At 42.6% G+C, this 18,911-nt stretch overlaps 1 protein-coding gene across 1 annotated transcript in view; it reads right to left on the bottom strand.

The window, feature by feature from the left end:
* cacul1 (CDK2 associated cullin domain 1) overlaps positions 1-18,911 on the bottom strand; it is a 103,851-nt gene that overhangs the window by 57,008 nt on the left and 27,932 nt on the right. The window contains exon 3 of the mRNA XM_041209922.1: positions 12,636-12,738. Coding sequence (XP_041065856.1) covers positions 12,636-12,738 — 103 coding nt within the window. The remainder of the gene's footprint in view (positions 1-12,635; positions 12,739-18,911) is intronic.

Raw genomic sequence — 18,911 nt, 5'->3', positions numbered from 1 at the left:
TTAACAGTATGCTCAGCGATGAGAGCTTTTCTCTCCCAGCTTGCTACTGTTTCATGCTGAATTTAAATATATGGACTTCACAAGTCGCAAACATAAACCTAGATGAATACACTCATTTAGTCCACCAAGTTTTAATGCTTCAATGTAAGCTACAGTTCCCTCTTCCCAGTCACGCTAACTAACCAGATGCTGAGTGATTCCCGATTCTTTGCCACCACTAACATACTCGGACGACCATTCTGGGTGGTGAAGAAGTGCTCCCGGTATCCTTTTGGAACTGGTCTTTTCTCAATTTATATTTGTCTTACAAATCAGAGTTTAACCTGAGACAGTGGGTAGGATTTTGAGGTCGTCGGGTGAGCACGGCAGGGAGGCCCAGGAGCGACTGGGAAACGGCCTGCTGCCCACAATCGGCTCTAGACTGCGATTTCATGCTGACGGGCCAATTAAGTCCTACACAGCATGAAATGCGGCTCTGCACTGGCAGGGAATGGCAATCCGGCAGCCGATTTAAAACAGCCCAGGTAGCCCCTGGAAGGCTGCCACGGAAGGATGTGTGCTCAGCGTTCCCAATGGAGTCGAGTGCAGCTGGCAGTAAGGCAAGTCGGGTGGGCACTCGGTCCCCCGCTTTTCCGACGAGTGCCTCGACATCCTCCTGGAGGACGTGGCTGCCAGGAGGGACATCCTTGTTCCCAGAGATGGGAGGAGGAGGAGGCCACCACACCTCACAAAGAGGGCATAGGAAGAGGTGGCAGCAATGGTGAGCAGCCATGACATGGTGTGGCGCTCCTGGTGCAATGCCAGAAACACTTTAATGACCTGCTGAGCTCAGGAAGGGCAAGTACCACGTTGGCATGGGTCAGTGTCAGAAGTATTAAGGTGTAGCCATCACCCTATGGGCCTCACAAGTGCTAGAGTCTGAGTGCCAACTGTCAATCATGCCAGAGCTGGCCAAGGGGTTGAGCCCTGGCTGCTTGGCCTTGTGGCTCAAGGGCCACGACTCTGATGTGCCCTGGGAGGTGTTCCTCAGCTGGGGTTGGTCAGGCTGCAATGGCGCTCCAGGTAGGGAATGAACTAATCAATGCTCCTCTGTTCTTTCAGGAGAAGACAAGCCATAACCAGGCAGAGAGGGCACATACAGGCAGAGGGCAGCCCAACGTCCTGCTGCTCAACAGGTTCGAGCAAGACGCACTGAGCTCGAGAGCCTGCACGTTCCATGTGCAACCAGGCGTGAAGAGGCAGGGGTGCCAGATGAAGGCAAGAGTGCAGTGCACAGAGGTGAAAGTTTCTGATTACACAACCATTCTAATGTAGTGTCTTCATTGATGTGAGCCGCGATTCATAATTGATAATTGAAAGATGATGGCACCATGATGCAGATCTCCATTGTCTCACCAGGGTGCCTGGCATGCACAGTGACAGTGTGATGACTGTAACTAATGACACGTCCTTATTCTCTCTTTTAGATTCACCAGCAGGTATTCGCACTGTGGACGCCGAAGGACCAACAAGCTTCTGTTGCACCTCTGTCACACCCGCACTCTGAAGCAGGCACCAGGACAGAGACCAGCACCTGGGTGGGCATTAGTTCGGCAGCTAGTATCTTTGTGCACGTTGGTGAGGGCAATTCACACTCGCTTGAGATGCAGGCGGAGGCAGAATGCGGCCAGGGCGCTAGCAGTTGAAGGACTACTGGGGACCAGGACGATGCTCAGTTGAAGGCTGATGATGGGCCTCTGGAGTCGTCCATTAGGTGGCAGATGTTGGATGTCCAGCCAGATGTGCAAGAGGATCTGGCGGTGATCCATGAGGGTATGCATGCCATACCATGGTGGAGCAGTCCATGCAGAGTATCAGGACTGCGTTGAACATTGTGGCCCAGTGTACTGCCTCCTCTATTGAGGGAGTGGTGGCTTTCATGGAGAGGTAGCTCCAGGGACAGAATGAGGTGTTCGTGGGGTTGCGCTCGGACCTGCAAGGCCTCACACAGACAATGGCCTCAGGTGGTCAGTGTCCCTGTAGGAGATGGATGAGGCACCCAGTGTCCCAGCTAGGTGACTGTCCATCTATAGTAAGCAGGGAAGTCCAGAGTGACCTCACATTGGCATTGCAGGCTCCTCTCAGGGTGCTCTGGATGATGGCAGCAGCTCCTCCGCCCCTCTGCCTGTGACCGTCGCATCTGATGAGGCTGCGGCGACTGGGGATATGCCAGCTGTAGCACTGGCTGCTCCCCCCAGGCGGGGTCAGTACAGGCTCCATTGGCCAGAGGACGGCTGCCAAGGTCATCAAGGCCAACAGGATAGCAGAGTTAGCAGGCTGCCTCCGATGCCAGTGCCAATGAAAGGCACCAAGGCGCTGCACTCGCAAACATAAGTTAAAGGCACCATGAGCACAAGAGGGACAGGTCACAGGTGATTTTTATGTTCATTTATGTTTACTTTATTTATACTGGTCTGGGAACGAAGACCAGAGAACTTTATGTAAATAGTTTGGAATTGTCAAGATGAGGTAAATTTTGATTTTTTTGTTATGGCCTTGAGTATGCTTCATCTTTTTATTTTATTGGTGCAGTGTATGCCAACATGTGATGCTGGATGTAAGTGGCTCTGAACTTCATTGCATAGGAATTGAGTGTTCTTGTGTTCACTTGAAAGTCATTTCAGACATCCGGGTATGGAGGCGACAGTCCTGGCATGTGGTTGAAGCTGATCTCTGGTAGCCTAGCTGAAGGAGTTTTGGATCAAGATGCTCCTGGAGGTTACCGAGATCTGCCTCCATGCCCTCAGCATTCTCCTCACCGTGCTCCTCTTCTGACTCACTACTGGGCTCATCCTCTGTGGCCTGTGCAGCTGTGTCAAGATCCTCTTCCTCCAGTGGGTCCCCCTTTGCCAGTGCCAGATTGCGGAGAGCACTGCATGTAACCACCATCAGTGACACCCGCTCTGGGGATATTGTAGTGCGCCCCCTGAACGGTCCAGGCAACGGAAGAGCTTCTTGAGAAGACCTATGGTCTCCTCTACCACTGCCCTTCTGAAGGCATGACGTGTATTGTAACGCTTCTCTGCCTTTGTTCTTGGGTGGCGGAGAGGTGTCATGAGCCACGTCTTCAACGGATAGCTCTCGTCACCCAGCAGCCATCCATCCAGTCGGGCTGGAGCACTGAAGAGCCCCGGCACCTGGGAGTGTCTGAGGATGTAGGTGTCATGGGAGCTGCCTGGGTACCTTGCACAGACTTGTAGAATCAGCATCCTGTGGTCACACACTATCTGCACGCTCATGGAGTGGAAGCCCTTCCTGTTGACAAAGGCACTAGGCTCACCCGCTAGCGCCTTGATGGCCACATGTGTACAGTCTATAGCACCCTGGATACGGAGGAACCCAGCAATCGCTGCAAAGCCTCTGGCTCACTCAGACAGGCTGGCCTCGTCCATACGGTACAGAATAAAGGTCAGTACCCGCCTGAACAGAGCTTCTGTCACCAGCTTGACACAACTATGGAAAGCTGATTGGGAGACTCCATACAGGACTCCGACTGACCCCTGGAAAGAGCCGGAGGCATAGAGGTTGAGGGTTGCTGTGGCCTGGGGTTTCCACCCACACAGTTGGAGCCGATCTCAGGCCCAATCATCTGACAAATGGAGGTCACAGTCTCCCTTAAGAGGCGGAGCCTCCTTCGGCATTGCACCTCAGACATATTGAGGTCTGTATCGCCACCAGTAAATGCTGGCGGCAGGATAGCGGTGTCTTCTGCGGCCCCTTCCGCCTTGGACTTCCTGCTGGCCCTGCACCTGCACCTCTCCTCCCACAGGTCCCTCTCCTGGAAGCTGCATTAGGACACCTGGCCACCTCTCTCTTCTGCCCCTCTCTTCCTCCTCAGAGGAGGTGCCACCAGCAGAAATCACAATCCCTATTATCAGGGTAAGTGAAGGCTGTCTGATACCTGGAAGGATCCACACAGTCTGAATCCTCCGGGGGCCTTGCAGATGCCAAGGATTCCTGAAATGAGGCCTGCAAATGCACAGAGGTGAAGCTGCCAAGTACAAATAAAAGTCACCAGACAGCAAACTATCTACCAAACTCCTCACTACTCACACTGGCAATGCTACTGACAGGTTTTTAATCCCACCCTTGGATGAATTTTTGAAAATGTTGGCTGGTCACCTGCCCACTTTGCCTGTGCGACAAGCTCGAAATTACACGGGCAACGAAAAATCACCGTCAATTAGACTGACAGTGGCCTGTTAATTAATGGCGGGCGTGGCTCCGGCACCCGTTCACTCCACCCAAGCGAAATATCACTCGATGACGTCAGGACGCACTATTTTACGACTGATCAGGGCGGGCAGGTGCCTGACCACGGGATGTAAAATTCTGCCCAGTGTTCCGAGTGTCGCCAAGGCTCAGTTGGTAGCACTCTTTCCTGTGAGTCACAAGGTTCTGGGTTAAATTCCCACTCCAGAACTTGAGCACAAAAATCAAAGCTGACACTCCATGCAGTATAAAGGGAGCGCTGCACTGTCCAAAGATGTCATCTTTCGGATGAGACATTAAACCAACTCAGCCCACTCAGGTGGAAATAAAAGATCCCTAAGCATTATTTCAATTAAGAGCAGTGGAGTTACCCTGGTATTCTGGTCAATATTTATTCCTCAATGAACATCACACAAAACAGACTCTCTGGTCATTATCACACTAATGATAGTGGGAGCTTGCTCTATGCAACCTGAATGGCACCATTCCTGCATTATAACAATGACCACTCTTCAAAGTACTTCATTGGCTGTAAAAGGCTTTGAGATGTCTGATGGTTATGCAAAGCGTGATATATATGCAAATTTTTCTTTACTTTAGATATCCCTTTTCTATTCAGTTTACTATATTTTACACCTCTACAAAAGCTTGCACTAATTCATTCCTCTGCTAAAGAGTTTGGGTTTTCTCTAACCTACATTCCCAACTCGCTAATTGTAAGGGCCAACCTACTGGCTCTGTTCTATATCAATGCTTTGGTGTCCTCCTTGAGTTTCAGTGGCCAGAATGAATGCAGTACAAAGTGTGGCCTGACCAAATTATTGTAAAATTTCTTCACTTTTATTTTATTGATTTGACACTGCACCCAGTACAGTCACCTTCACTATCCAAATCACCATGCCAACTTTAGAAGTGGAATGAATTCCAGAAAATGTACATTTGTTCAGTGTCAGAAAGCAAGACCATAATTTTAAATTATCCTTTGGTTTAGATTTCCCAGTACCTCTCCTCAGCAGAACGTCTGACTCCCAGACTGAAACAGCCATGGTTCAATCCCCAATCTCAGCCATCGTTCTAATCAGTTCAATTCCATTCATCACCAGAGAGATAAAAAAAGAAAAATTGTGATGCTGGAAATCAGTCAGTAGCTGACAATAAAAAGGTGGATGAACATTTCAGGTGCAGCTCTTCACCAGGCTCCTTTTGATGAAGGACCCCAGCTGAAACATTAACCTCTCTTTCTCTTTCAAGTGCCATGCCTATTGAACACATTCAGATTTTATTCTGTGGATTACTATCTGGCTGAGAGAAAAAGGTTTGTTCAGTTACAGTACATTCCATCCATTGGCCTATTAGGAAAACTTAAGGCAGTAGATTACTGTAGTTCATTTGAGTACCATGGTTAAATAGGAACACACTAAAATAGGCATCATTTTTATTTTCTCCATAAGAATTTTAAGATAAAAATTTGCTTCAAAGGTTTTGCAAGATATCTAGTTCCATTTCCCTAAATCTATGCATTATTTTTCTCTGCTACACCATCATTAACGCAATCTGTTATGATTTCCAGCCAATGTCATTTTGATCCAGAATGGTAGCCTTGGCTTCTCGGTACTGCAAAGAAACTTAACAGGAAGAGCAAAAAAGAGAAAGTCCACGTACCCAGTAGCAATTAACATCATGCAATATACTCTCCATTCCATCCAAAAGATCGCACACTGAGCTGAATTTAAAATCATCTTGGGCCCAGGTAATGTTCTGGGAACATGTGTTCAAATCTCACCACACAGTTGTTGGAATTTAATTCAATTGATAAAACTTGGTGCGAAAGCTTGGTAATGAAACTATCATTGATTGTCATAAAAACCCACCTGGTTCACTAATGCCCTATAGGGAAGGAAATCTGCCATCCTTACCTGGTCTGGCCTACAGGTGACTCCAGAAAGCAATTTAGTTGACTCTTAACTGCCCTCTGAAATGGCCTAGCAAGCCACATAATTCAAGGGCAATTAAGATGGGCAACAAATGAAAGAATAAAGGAAAAAATGCAAAAAAATGTCTAACTTTATTGAGAATAAGTTGCTGTATTCAAAAGAGGAAGGGATGGGGCGATGGGCAGAAAAATAAAGTTTATAGTCACACAAAAGAATTTTGTCTTTACTTCCTCCAAACCTATATTTTTACACTCAAGTGTAGATTCAGTTTATTTTTTAAACTGGTTTTTATTTAAACTGTTTTCCTACAAACTTTAAAACAGAGCTCAACATTTGAGGAATTGAGGCAGCAGACAGGTTCTCAAAAGATGTTTTACCAAAAAAAAATCTACATATTGTGTGTGCAGTATAATTCAGGATCAATGAGATACTAACCCTTAGTAATTGGGTTTTAGTCACACTTCTGTGAATTCCTAATCTTTTAATATATATAAAAATTAAAAATGCTCAAAATTAATATCATTCAGATGGAGGGTTCATATCCAATGTGTTAGATTTTATTACCCTTGGAACTATTTTGACCTGAAGGTTTTTCTCATTTTTTTTTTATATATACTTGTTACTGCACTGGTCCCATGTTTCGAAAGCTCTTAATATAGTGATCAATCTGCTAATGAACTACAGCAGATAAAGCACCCAAGTAGGAGACAAGGTGAAATTCATCACATACTGTGGCACTAAACTATCTGGGATAGCACTACATAGTGGCCTTGATAACCCCAAGATGGAGCTGAAACAGGATCTTCTCCACTGATCACTATCTGCTAACCACTACTGAAGGTGCCACATGAATGACCACTTGGAAATGAAATGAAGAGCCACTTGTGGCACTTAGTCCATCAGAAATGACCATTTTCAGGAGACAAGGCATGGGAAGAAAACTCCAGGGGGAAATTGAAAAATAAAAGAGTGTGTAAGAACACCCTGGAATTGTTAGTGTCCCGACACTACTTCATTTTACTTCAGGCTACACTGACGCCTACTGACTAAAATGCCTTATTGTTGAGGCTCTTAGCAGCAAAGCCTGTGCATAAAAAAATTGCATTTTCAGTGCCACCTACAGTACATTAGCTAGCATCAAATATAATTTATCTGCTATTTACTATAAGCTATTGCATGCTGTTTAAATATGTTGCTAAGATGTCCATAATTACCAAGAAAATATTTGCCAGTATAGCACAAAATAAATGTATGGAATATCAAAATAATTGCAGACAATGCAAAGCTAACCAATTTAAAGGAACAAATGATTGTTCCAAACAAATGGTATTTGATTCCGTTTGCTTGCTTCATAGGAATGCTCTTCTGCTTGGTCCTCCCTTGACCATTCAATGGTTATACTCCTCTCATGTTAGGTTACAGGATAGACTAATCAGTTTGACACTCAACTTCACTGTCATGGCAAAAATCCCTACATGCAAATACTGATCTTGGATACTGTATCTGTAGAGATCTACAAGTGCTTTTCCCCTACTTCCTAAACCTCTGAATGCAGATGCAAGTGAACTTATTGTTGTTTAAACACCTCACGTGATATTTGCACCAACAGATGCAGCATAATCTGAAAGGAGAGTTGTGTGGACAACATCATAATCTTTCTAAAAATTCACTTCCTAGGAATTCTAATATGCAGCTATCGACTTTATGGTTATCTAATGTACAGGAAGACATTGACTCTTTAATGCTATCAAGTACACTAGGAATCTCCAAGAACTACAAGTGTTTTTAAAAATTGGATGGACATGGAATCAGGACACTCTCTTAGAAACTGACCTGGATTTTTTTTTTAAAAAGGTTATAACTTCATTGTGGATTGAGCAGGCTGCTTTTTCCAAGAAATCACATGCCTTCAGCAAGACCTGGGTACATAAGAACTGTTTGCATTTGAGCTTTAATAGCCGGTGGGGGAAAAAAGCTGCTGTTTCCAGGCTGTGGGCCCCTGCTGATTGGCTGAAAAACACCCGAGCTGGAAGGAGTCCTGTCTGAAAATGTTTTTTTGAACTCAGAGTACATCTTGGGAAAAAACTGAGAAGAAAGATTGCTCCTCCCTCCCTTGCTCTCTTTCTTGCCCTGCCTGGCCTGGAGGGCAGTGTGGGTGTCCAACTTCAGCCAGAGAAACTTTGTCTCAGTATAACTCATCTATATTTGAAAGCCTGCGAAGCTGCAACAAGTGAGAGTTAACAAAGACAAGTTTCACTGAAGATCCTTTAGAAAGGACTTCCAGACAACTACTGTGACCAGCGATCCATCTTCGCATGCAGGAACACCAGATCAACGTTGTTAAGACCTTTCGAACTTTATCCTTTTTCATAAAGTGCTCCCTTTTCGCCAACTTCTGCAGACACCCTATTTGTCTTGTCCTTTGTTGTTTGTGTTGAGGTGTTAAAAGGGATAAATTGGTACACTTCCAGATTACAAATTGTATGTTACCCAGTTTTGCAACTTGTCTTTTAAAAAAAAGTTTTGTTTCATAATAAATCAATTATTCTGAGTTTATTGAAAGAAGCCTGGTTCTAGCAGTAGCGAAAGTAAACAACTGGCCATTTTTGGTAAGTGAATTAAAATTTACACTCATGATGCAACCAGTGGAGTAGTGGGGCTACGGAAATTGCACATTCCTCCCATTCTGGTCTTAACAAATATAATACCGTAAAATGTATGAAGGCTGCTGGAACATGATAGATGTTGAATCAAAGAATCAGTCCACATTTGTATTTTCTGAAACCCTACAAAATGGACACTTAGTGAACAGTTCCTCAGCAGCAAATCCACATCTTTATAGTTATGAATGATCCTGCTAAATATTCCATTGGGAGAACATAACATGTGGTGTACAGTTCCTGAAAACACACCATAAATAAAAAGCGTTACTATATTTATAGGATGTTATTAAAGCAGCCAAGTGGATAATCATTAATGCAATGCAACCAGCTCTGAGGATATCTCTAAAGAACTCAATGACTACTGCTTAACAATATACACTCCCAGCAGTTTAACAACATGACACATGATGAAATTGCACATTGCGCCTTAATAGCATGAATGCTTAATGAGTTTCAATTAAATTTCTTAGACCCTATTTTAGTAGGCATTAACAGAAGTACTAAATGATAACATGCTAAGTGCAAAAAGGAGCCTGTATCCTGCTCTTGTCACTTTTCAGAAGAAAATCAAAGAGTTTTGCATTTGTATAATACCTTATCATCTCTTCCAGTATATTCCAAAATGCATCTCATACAATTAGTTACTCCAAAATGCAATTACTATTACCATTTGGTAAAAGGTGCAGCAATTACCCATGCAAGTAATTAAATGAATGACCATTTGGTTTTAATGTTTGAATAAGGAGCAGGACACCAAAGATCCTGTGAAGAGTGCCACAGGATTTTGAAAGGCCACCTAAGCAGGCATTTGATACCTTGGTTTCGCAGCACACCCAAATGCTGACATGTCCAACAGCCTAGCACTCTCTTAGCATGGCAGTGAAATGTCAACCCAGATACTATGTTCAACTCCTGAGGTAGGATTTCTAAACCCACAACTTTCTGGCTCAAAAGTCAAGCTGACTTCCACCCTCTGAGTTTGGCTGTCTGATCCCTTGAATTGCCAGATCCAGTCCAGTCTTTGCCCAACATGCTTTCCCAATAAGTCACTTGATAGCAATCAGCAACATAAATGTTAGCTAATCTTCTCCTCCATAGCTCAAGATGCTAATACCAATTATAAGCATTTATATAGTACCTTTCACAACCTCAGATGTTCCAGAGCACTTTTCAGTCAATGTAGTGCGATTGAAGAGTATTCAGTTATAATGCACGTGTCCTCATTGCTGTTCCAACTTAGAACAGTGCACTAAACATTGATCAGAGATAAAACCTGATCTGCAACTGTCATTTCCATATTCCAAATATGGAATGAATTAAGTTCCTTACCTACAGTTTAATATCAGACAGAGAAAATACTTGCAGATTGAAGGCCAGAATTTGGGGTCTAAATTCAATCTGACCAGCAGGCATTCTGCTCCTCTCTCATTTTTCTCCCCTCACCCAAGGACTTGCACATGCATTGTCACCAGCAAGGCAAGAGACCCATACTAGATTGTGCACCAGGGTTGAGGTGCCTCTGGAGGTACCGCTGATGCCAGCAACATGCCCCAACTATCACAATGGGGCTCCAGCAATTTCTAATGGTCATCAGGCTTCTGGTTTGCACTAAAGCTTGGTTAGCTAGATCAGGTAGTCATCTTGCAAGGAGTCCAGAAAGGAAAATTTTTTTAAAAATCATTTAGAAAAGAGAACTATTTACCTTGAAAGCTTCCCATATGATCAAATTTAAACAGTCCATATAGCAGATTGTATTGTTGCACTAAGTTGATGCCACTACACTGCATTGCCCCATCTTCCTGTGGTACGACAGAAGGCCTTTAAAGTGACAAGTCAAACAGGGAAAATGAGGATGGTGAAGTCCATCAGAAACTCCGCACTGCCTGATGGGATGAAAGCCCAATTTTACATTGATGATGTGCACTGATGCGGCATAGTAAACAAGTGCCTCTTGCCATAATAACCCATCAATTTGATTCACAATTATTTGCAGCATGATTCAAAAGTAAAACAGGAAGGCAATGCTCAGAAATTTCAAGGCTTCACTTGAGCATTGCTTTTGAGCTGCACAGCAGAAAGGCAGTTTCAAAATGTAGTCATAGTTAACACCTTGAGCATTCATATAAATAGAATCAACAACTTATATTTATATAGCACCTTTAAAGTAATAAAAATGTGTCAAGGTGCCTCAAAAGGAACACTACAAAAGAATATGACACCGAGCCATCAAAGGTTGATCAAAGAGGGAGGTTTTAAGGAGGGTCTTAATGGGCAAAAGCAAAGTAGAGGGGTGGAAAGGTGTAGGGAGGGCGTTCCAGAGCTTAGGGCTTAGGCAACTTGTGTGGCCACCAGTGGCAATTAAAATTCAGGATGGTCAAGAGGCCGTAGAAGATATCTCAGAGGGCTGTGGGGCTGCAATAGGTTAGAGATAGGGAAGGGAAAGGCCATGAAGGAATTTGAAAACAAGGATGAGAATTTTAAAATCAAGACTTAACCGGGAGCCAATGCTGGTCAGTGAGCACAGAGTTAGATGAACACGAATCTTAGAATGATGACAGCACAGAATGAGGCCATTCAGCCTGTTGTATCTGTGCTGGTTCTCTTTATAAACTACTCATCGATTCCCACTTCCCTGCCTTTTCGCTGTAGCCCTGCAAATTTTCTTTCCAATAATTACACAATCCCTTTTGAAAGCCACAATTGAATCATCCTCCACCACACTCTCAAGCAGTGCATTCCAGGTCACCTTAAATTGATATCTATTCTATCCTGATTCCTCATGATGTTGAGCAGCTCTATAATATCTCCTTTCAATCTTCTCTTCTCCAAAGAGAACATTCTCAACTTCACCCATCTATTCACATAACATGAGATTGGTGTCAGCAGTGGCTCAGTTGATAGCATTCTCACCTCAGTGGGTTAAGTCCAAAACCAGGACTTGAACATAAAAATGACACCCTACTGCAGTATTGAGGACGTGCTGCACTGTTGGAGATGCCATCTCTCAGATAAGACATTAAATTGAGGTCCTGTCTACCCTCTCAGATGGATGTACAAAATGCCACTGCACAATTTTAAAAAATGGGGACATTATCCCCAATGTCCTAGCAAATTTCATCCCTCAAATCCACATCATATATAAAAAAAGATAGATTATCTGGTCATTATCACATTGCTGATTGGGGGAGCTTGCTGTGGACAAATTGGCTGCCATGTTTCCTACAATATAGTAGTGGCTACACTTCAAAAAGCACTTTAGGATGTCCTGAGATAACAAAAGGTTTTATACAAAAGCAAATATTTCTTTAAGTCAGTTCTATAATCTATTTTTTTTTTCCCGGCAAATGCACAAAAGGCCTGGTGTTCGAGTACATCAACAATTCCTAATTATTTTGGTTGAAGACAAGAAAAGGCATGGTACAGCCATAGATTGGCAAAGTTTATACTTCAAAAGTTTCCAAACTGATGGTGAACTCACAATAATGAATGCTGACTAGTAAAAATCGGAAATTGTTGAATATTGGGTCTAATCTCCAATTGGCAATATTACAGAGATGAGAATGGCTTGTGTTGGCACAATCTTCAGCATACCAAACTGGATCCAGATGCAAAGGGTCAATATTATCATCATCATATGAAATGTCCCTAGTCTCACATTTTAAACAGAAAAGTGACTGTGCTGATTTATCATAACAACCACCATTATCACTGAGTTAAATAATCTTGAATAAAATGTATATACCAGGTGTGCAAAGAAAACAACAAAGATATCCAGAATAATATGTACCTGCAGCTCCTCTGAGACACGTCTTAAGTGACTGGTTATCTTTGTGATGAGGTCACAGTACATCTGCTCTGAATGTTGCTGGCACACACACTTGTAAACACAGCTAAAAATAAAGAAAAAGAAACATAATCTGGCTTTTAGCCTTCGCATTGCTCATTGGACATTACACGATTCCTCCATATGCACATCAGGTGAGCAGAGGGCAAGCGAATTTCTGAAAATTGGGCACAGCTGTTGTATTAACCAGAGAAAAGACCACTTAGAGCAATGTCTTTTCTCTTCAGATACTTCGGCTCGAATCTAGTTTAGAATTGGCTTTTTTTCCTTCACACATGGAATGTGAGTGACACCTGCAAGGCCAGCATTTATTGCCCATTTCAAATTGCCCTCAAAATGGTGGTGATCTGCCTTCTTGAACCATTGCAGTCCGTGTCCTGTATGACATTCACTGTGCTCTGAGGTGGGGGAATGATGTGAGTTTCAATACGCAATCTGGATGCCAGTCAGCATGAATGCACATCAAAATTGGCCATTTGAAAATAATCTGGAAATCTAGCCCTGAGAAAAGGTGATAGTATATTGGATGTAGGAATAATTAACAGAAGCGGTTTTCCAAGGCTGAGATTAAAGAACATCGTTAAGGCAGTGCAGCGAGTTTTACTCTGCATCAATCTGTGCTAATCTTTCCCTTCATTCTTGGGATGTGAGAGCCACTGATAAGGCCAACATTTATTGTGCATCCCTAATTACCCTCAAGAAAGTGGCCTTCTTGAACCACCTCAGTCTGTGTGGTGAAGTTTCTCGCACAATGCTGTTGGATAGGGAGTTCCAAGGTTTTGACCCAGCATTTATGGACGAAAGGCAATACATTTTCAAGTCAGGGTGGTGTGCGATTTGAAAAGGCATTTGCAGATGGTAGTGTTCCTACACAGCTCCTACTTTTGTCCTTCTAGGGTCTAGCAGTCACAGGTTTGGGACATGCCGTTGAAGGCTTGGTGAGTGCTGCACTGCATTTTGTAGATGGTACACATTACAGGAAATACAAACCTAGTTTGTATAATCTCTCATATTTTAACCTTTGGTGTCCGGGTATCATTCTTGTAAATCTACGCTAACACACTCCAAGGCCATAATCTTCCTCAGGTCTGGTGCCCAAAACTGCCCACAGTACACTCGGTGTACTCTAGCATAATTTCTACCCCCTTGAATTCTAATCCTCTAAATATAAAGGCCAGCATGCATTAGCCTTTTTGATTATTTCCTGTACCTCTACATGGAACCCCTCCCACAGGCTCTTTTAATCTTCATTGTTTCTAGCTTTTCACCATTTAGAACATAAACAAATCTATCTTAGGTAAAAAGTGGATAACCTTGTATTTGACTACCCTGAAATCAAATACCCCATAATGATGCCCATTCCCTTAATCTATTAATATCTCTCGGCAATTTTATGCTATCACCTACACTGTCAACAATGCCAGTATTCTTAGTGTCTTCCGCAAACTTAGAAATGTGGTTCTCTATCCCTATCTCTATCTTTTAAGTCATTAATAAATGCTGCAAGTGAAGATTTAAGTGACATGTGGGGTGCTAACCAAGCTTTGTCCTGGATGACATTGAGCTTCTTGAGTGTTGTTGGAACTGCACTTGTCTAGGCAAGTGAGATTGCTGGATATTAACAAGTGTGACAAATAAGGAAAAAAAAGTCTCGTTTTGTACTTTTAAATGATTTCAACATTTACATTTAAATGTGTCCTGTGATTGCCATTAAGTTCAATCAGTATAACTACTTACCGAATAAACATTTGATATTTTATGAATGAAAACACAGATAAAATGAAAAACTGGAAGAGCAAGACACATATAAATCAAGAATGGTCTCATGATCTCAGCTGTTATATTCTCGCAAAGAATAGCAGTTCTGCACATTCAGCAGAATTTGCCGTGAAGCCAGGATGAAATTGGAAGAATATAAGCAGGCTCCAAGATCCCTGCCAATCCAATCCAAAAGTTCTATTTGGTGGGCTCAGACAGTTAATCCTTTAGATGTTTGATTCATTTCCACTGATCTGTAAAATGTTGTTGCAGTGCAGTTGTCGGCATTCAATATTAATACATCTCATGTGGCTCTACTCATGGCTTGTGTAGGTTCTAGATTGTAGTTTCTGACTGTTACCATGATTCAGTACAATTGCCTAATTTATAGATGCTAATCTGTAACATTACACATGGGGAGTGATGACCAATCCAAGTAGATTATCTCCTACTCCAACAGGCAGGCAGTTCTAACCCATATCTATCTCCCTGTGGAAGATTGCCAATTTAGTCCCACTGTTACAATTTAGGAGCAGTTCAGTGGGTGTGGACCTGCAGCACAAACAGCTGGATTGAAACTCATTCCAGGGACTTTACATCATATCAGCTAGGGCTTGATTTGAACACCGCTCGCAGAGATGAAAGGCCTGTGGTGTCTATTTCACTGCTTTGCCCCACTCCCCATAACACTTTCTATATTCCAAGTTGGCAAAAGTGGAATGAAACTACAGTTACACGGTAACAAATCCAAACCTTCAGTGTTCTGAAATTCCACACAGCGTGGTTATTACAGCCATGTGGAAAAGCTGGAAAACTGGTTAAACAGAGAAAATATTACAAGGCAGAAATCTCTTTTAAGGGTTCAAAACTTAAGCAAGAGTAAAGTTTGGCTGATTTATAGTAGTCTTCTCAACTCCCAAAAGTGATAAAAACTTTAAATTCACTCCCAAATGCACTGCATGAGGATGGCTCCCTCTCACAAAATGATAGATATCATCCATATACACAATGTCAGCATTGGACAATAGCAACTAAACTGAACAACTGCACGACTATGATAGCATCATTGCAATGTTACAGAATATGATAGTCAAAAGTTGACTATAAATAATTAGCAGTCAGCTTTATAACAACTTGCATTTATAATAGCCATGGTGCTCCACAGAGGCATTATAAGGCAAAATGTGACACCAAATAAAAGGAGATATTAGGACGAGTGACTAAAAGCTCAAAGAAGCAGATTTGAAAGAGTATCTAAAGAGGACAGAGACAAGGAGAGGTGAAGAAGTTTACAGGAGAGAATACCAAGTTTAGGGCAGTGCTTCCCAAACTTTCTTCCGCTGTGACCCCATTTTAATACTCCACACTTGGTGCAACCCCAGAGTGAAAATTGCAGGGGCAGAAGAGAGCTGTTGAGCTGGCTGACGGTTAAGACAGCAGGGATACAGACAAAAAAAAACTAAGGCACCTACCATTTTGCAGGCTCTGGTGGTGTCAGTGATCAGGCCACGCCCACAGACAAAGAAAAATCGTGCACATCTAAAGGGGCCTTGCAGCCGACCCCAGGACTATCAAATCTCACTCTCTGCTCCATAGCCACAACTGCTGCCTTGAAACTCATGATCCCAATTTGATTGGGGAACTGGCTTAGGGCTTAGACAGCTGAAGGCATGGCCACTGAGAGGGGGGAAAGGGAATGGGAGGATGCACAATAGGCTCGAGTTGGAGCAACACAATGTTTTTGGAGAGTATAGGGCTGGAAGAGGTTAGGAAGGATAAGGCCTTGGAGGAGTTGAAACATGAGATTGCAGATTTTTAAAATCAAGGAACTGCTGGACAGGAGCCACTGTGGGTCAGCACGCACAGGGCTGATAGGAGATCGAAACTTGGTGAGAATTTGGAAACAGAGAGCAGAGTTTTGGAAGAGCTGAAGATTATGGAGATGGAAGATTGGAAGTCTGCCAGGAAACCATTGAAATAGTCAAATAAGGAGATAACAAAAGCATGGATAAAGGTTTCAGCTACAGGATTGAAACAGGTGCTGTTATCTGAGTGGCAGTTGATGGTTCTTTCTTTGGAGAGGATTTGGGGTTGGAAGTTCAGGTCTAGGTCAAATAGGACAGTGTTGTTCAGCCTGAAGCAGGAGCCATGGAGGAGGATGGAACTGGTGGCCAGGAAATGGAGTTTTTGGTAGCGGCCAAAAACAATGGGTTCTGTCTTCCTGTTGTTAAATTGGTGAAAAGTGCTGCCCATCCAGGATAAGGAGTCTAACAACATAAAGATAATGAAGCATTCCAGAGAGGTGGTGGTGAGGTAGAGCTGGGTGTTATCAAGGGGCATTAAGAAACTGACGTCATGTCTCTGGACAATGCTGCTGAGGGGCACAGTGTAGATGAGAAATAGGAGGGGACCAAGGACCGATCCTGTGGGGCTCCAGAAGTAAAAATATAGGGTGGGAAGAGAAGTCATTGCAGGTGATTCTGTGACTACACCTGAATAAATAAGAGTGGTATTCGGCATGAGCTGTCCCATTCAGCTGCATAAAGCAGGGTGGTGTGGTCAACTCCTTTACAAAGCTGTAAAGAGATCCAGAAGGACGAGGAAGGATAGTGCCTCACAGTCATGGTCACATAGAATGTCATCCAGATTAGGGCTGTTTTGGGGCTTTGGCCTGGTCAAAGAGATTCAAATTGAGATGTGGATATGGATTTGGGAGGTAACAACAATTTCTAGGAGTATGAAAAATAAAGGAAGAGTGGAGACGGGGTGGTAGTTTGCAAGGACAGACTACTAAAATTGTGTTTTTTGAGGAGACAGTTGATGACGGCAGATTTGAAAGGGAGGGGGTGTGTCAGAGGAGGAGAAACTGCTTACAATATCAGCTACTAGGAGGCCAAGAAGGAAAGTTGAGTTGTCAGCAGTTGAGTGGGAATGAGAGAGCAGGATATGGGTCTCATGAGCAAGATAAACTCAGGTAGACCATGAAGATAGATAAGTGAGAAACTAGAGCAATAAGCAAATTCAGGGGGGCAGGCAAGTGGATGGAAGGGATACAGCAGAACCAATGACCAGGTGACCTCAATCTTAGTGACAAAATGGTCCATGAGCTCCTCACATTTGTTTATGGGCATAATTCTTCAAGTAATTCATTTGTATTTTGGAATAAGGTGCTTATTTAATTTCAAGATCTCTCATGTCACTACCAGATCAGCTTCTGTTTTATAATGAGAGTGATACTGTGCAACACATGTTATTTGCTGCTAAGGTACAGCTTTGCTTAACCTGGCCTATCTCTTCAAGGTAAGGAAGTTTAACTGCATATGTTGGGACAATGTGAAGTTAACTATTATTAGTGAGGGAAATTTACAGTCAAACACACATTTATAAATCCCTAGGTCCAGGTCAGAAGAAATAATGGCCTCTCTTTTTGTTTTGACAAAATATTTTTAACACTTCGTAGTGCAACATCTGAAATACAGCAAGCATAATCTTGAAAATAAACAGCATTATTCTTGCCCGCTGTAAGCAGGTAAATAAATAAGTAATTTCTGACATGCCACAATCATACAAATAAATAAACTTGCCCCTGTCTCATAGGCAAGAAACGGCCCTTTACCTAAAAAGGTCAAATCAGCATTCTCCCGTTTTTCAATATTTACCAAATATCTCTGCAGTAATGCTGATTATTAGTAAAAGGCACCGTTTAAGTAAAAAGATTAGTTCAAAAACTTTTTAAATCATAGGTTCCCTCTAACCTTAAATAATGGCACAATCTCCACTGCTTACACCATTTTTTGGGCTATCTACTTTTGAGCTCAAGTATTAACCCAAATGAAAGAAATATAGCTCTTCTAACAATTTAAAACATGTAAAATTTAAGGAGTATCAAAGTGCTGAGTTTCATTTCTCAACAGCTAGCATGCTTTATTTACTAGTTAAAGAATTGTTTGAATAGAGTAACTAACATTGTCTCTCTTTGTTTTGCTTTAAAAGGAAAGTTATGTGGGAAAACATCAAAGGGCTTCTGCTTAACTAGTTTTTGTATTTTTTTCTGTCTAAAATATCAAGAGCAGATAACTTTCATTAGTCTAAAAAATGGTTTTCCCGGGACCCAAAGAGCAGTTTATCAGCAGTTATTCATCAATACAGAGCAGTGGAGGAGGGCACAAGGTTTGGTAGGTCCTTGTGTAGTCTGTGATTAGTCTGTCTTTCTATCAAGCATAAAATATCTTGGAGCAATAAGCACAAGTATGCATGCTGTAAATTGTAACATACTACTTTGTTGATTTTATTTGGAGGACAAGACCTGAAGCCCTAGGTTTCATGGAGAAATACAGGCTTCCAATATAAAAAAAAACACAGCTGAACAAATTTTAACCACACTATATTATTATATTGCTAACGTCCAGGTAAGTTTAATAATATCATTACAAACATTATTCCCAGTTGCAACACCTCAGC

Source organism: Carcharodon carcharias, chromosome 17 (assembly GCF_017639515.1).
Source record: "Carcharodon carcharias isolate sCarCar2 chromosome 17, sCarCar2.pri, whole genome shotgun sequence".
NCBI classification, from domain to species: Eukaryota; Metazoa; Chordata; class Chondrichthyes; order Lamniformes; family Lamnidae; genus Carcharodon; species Carcharodon carcharias.
This window is presented reverse-complemented; position numbering and strand designations above follow the sequence as displayed.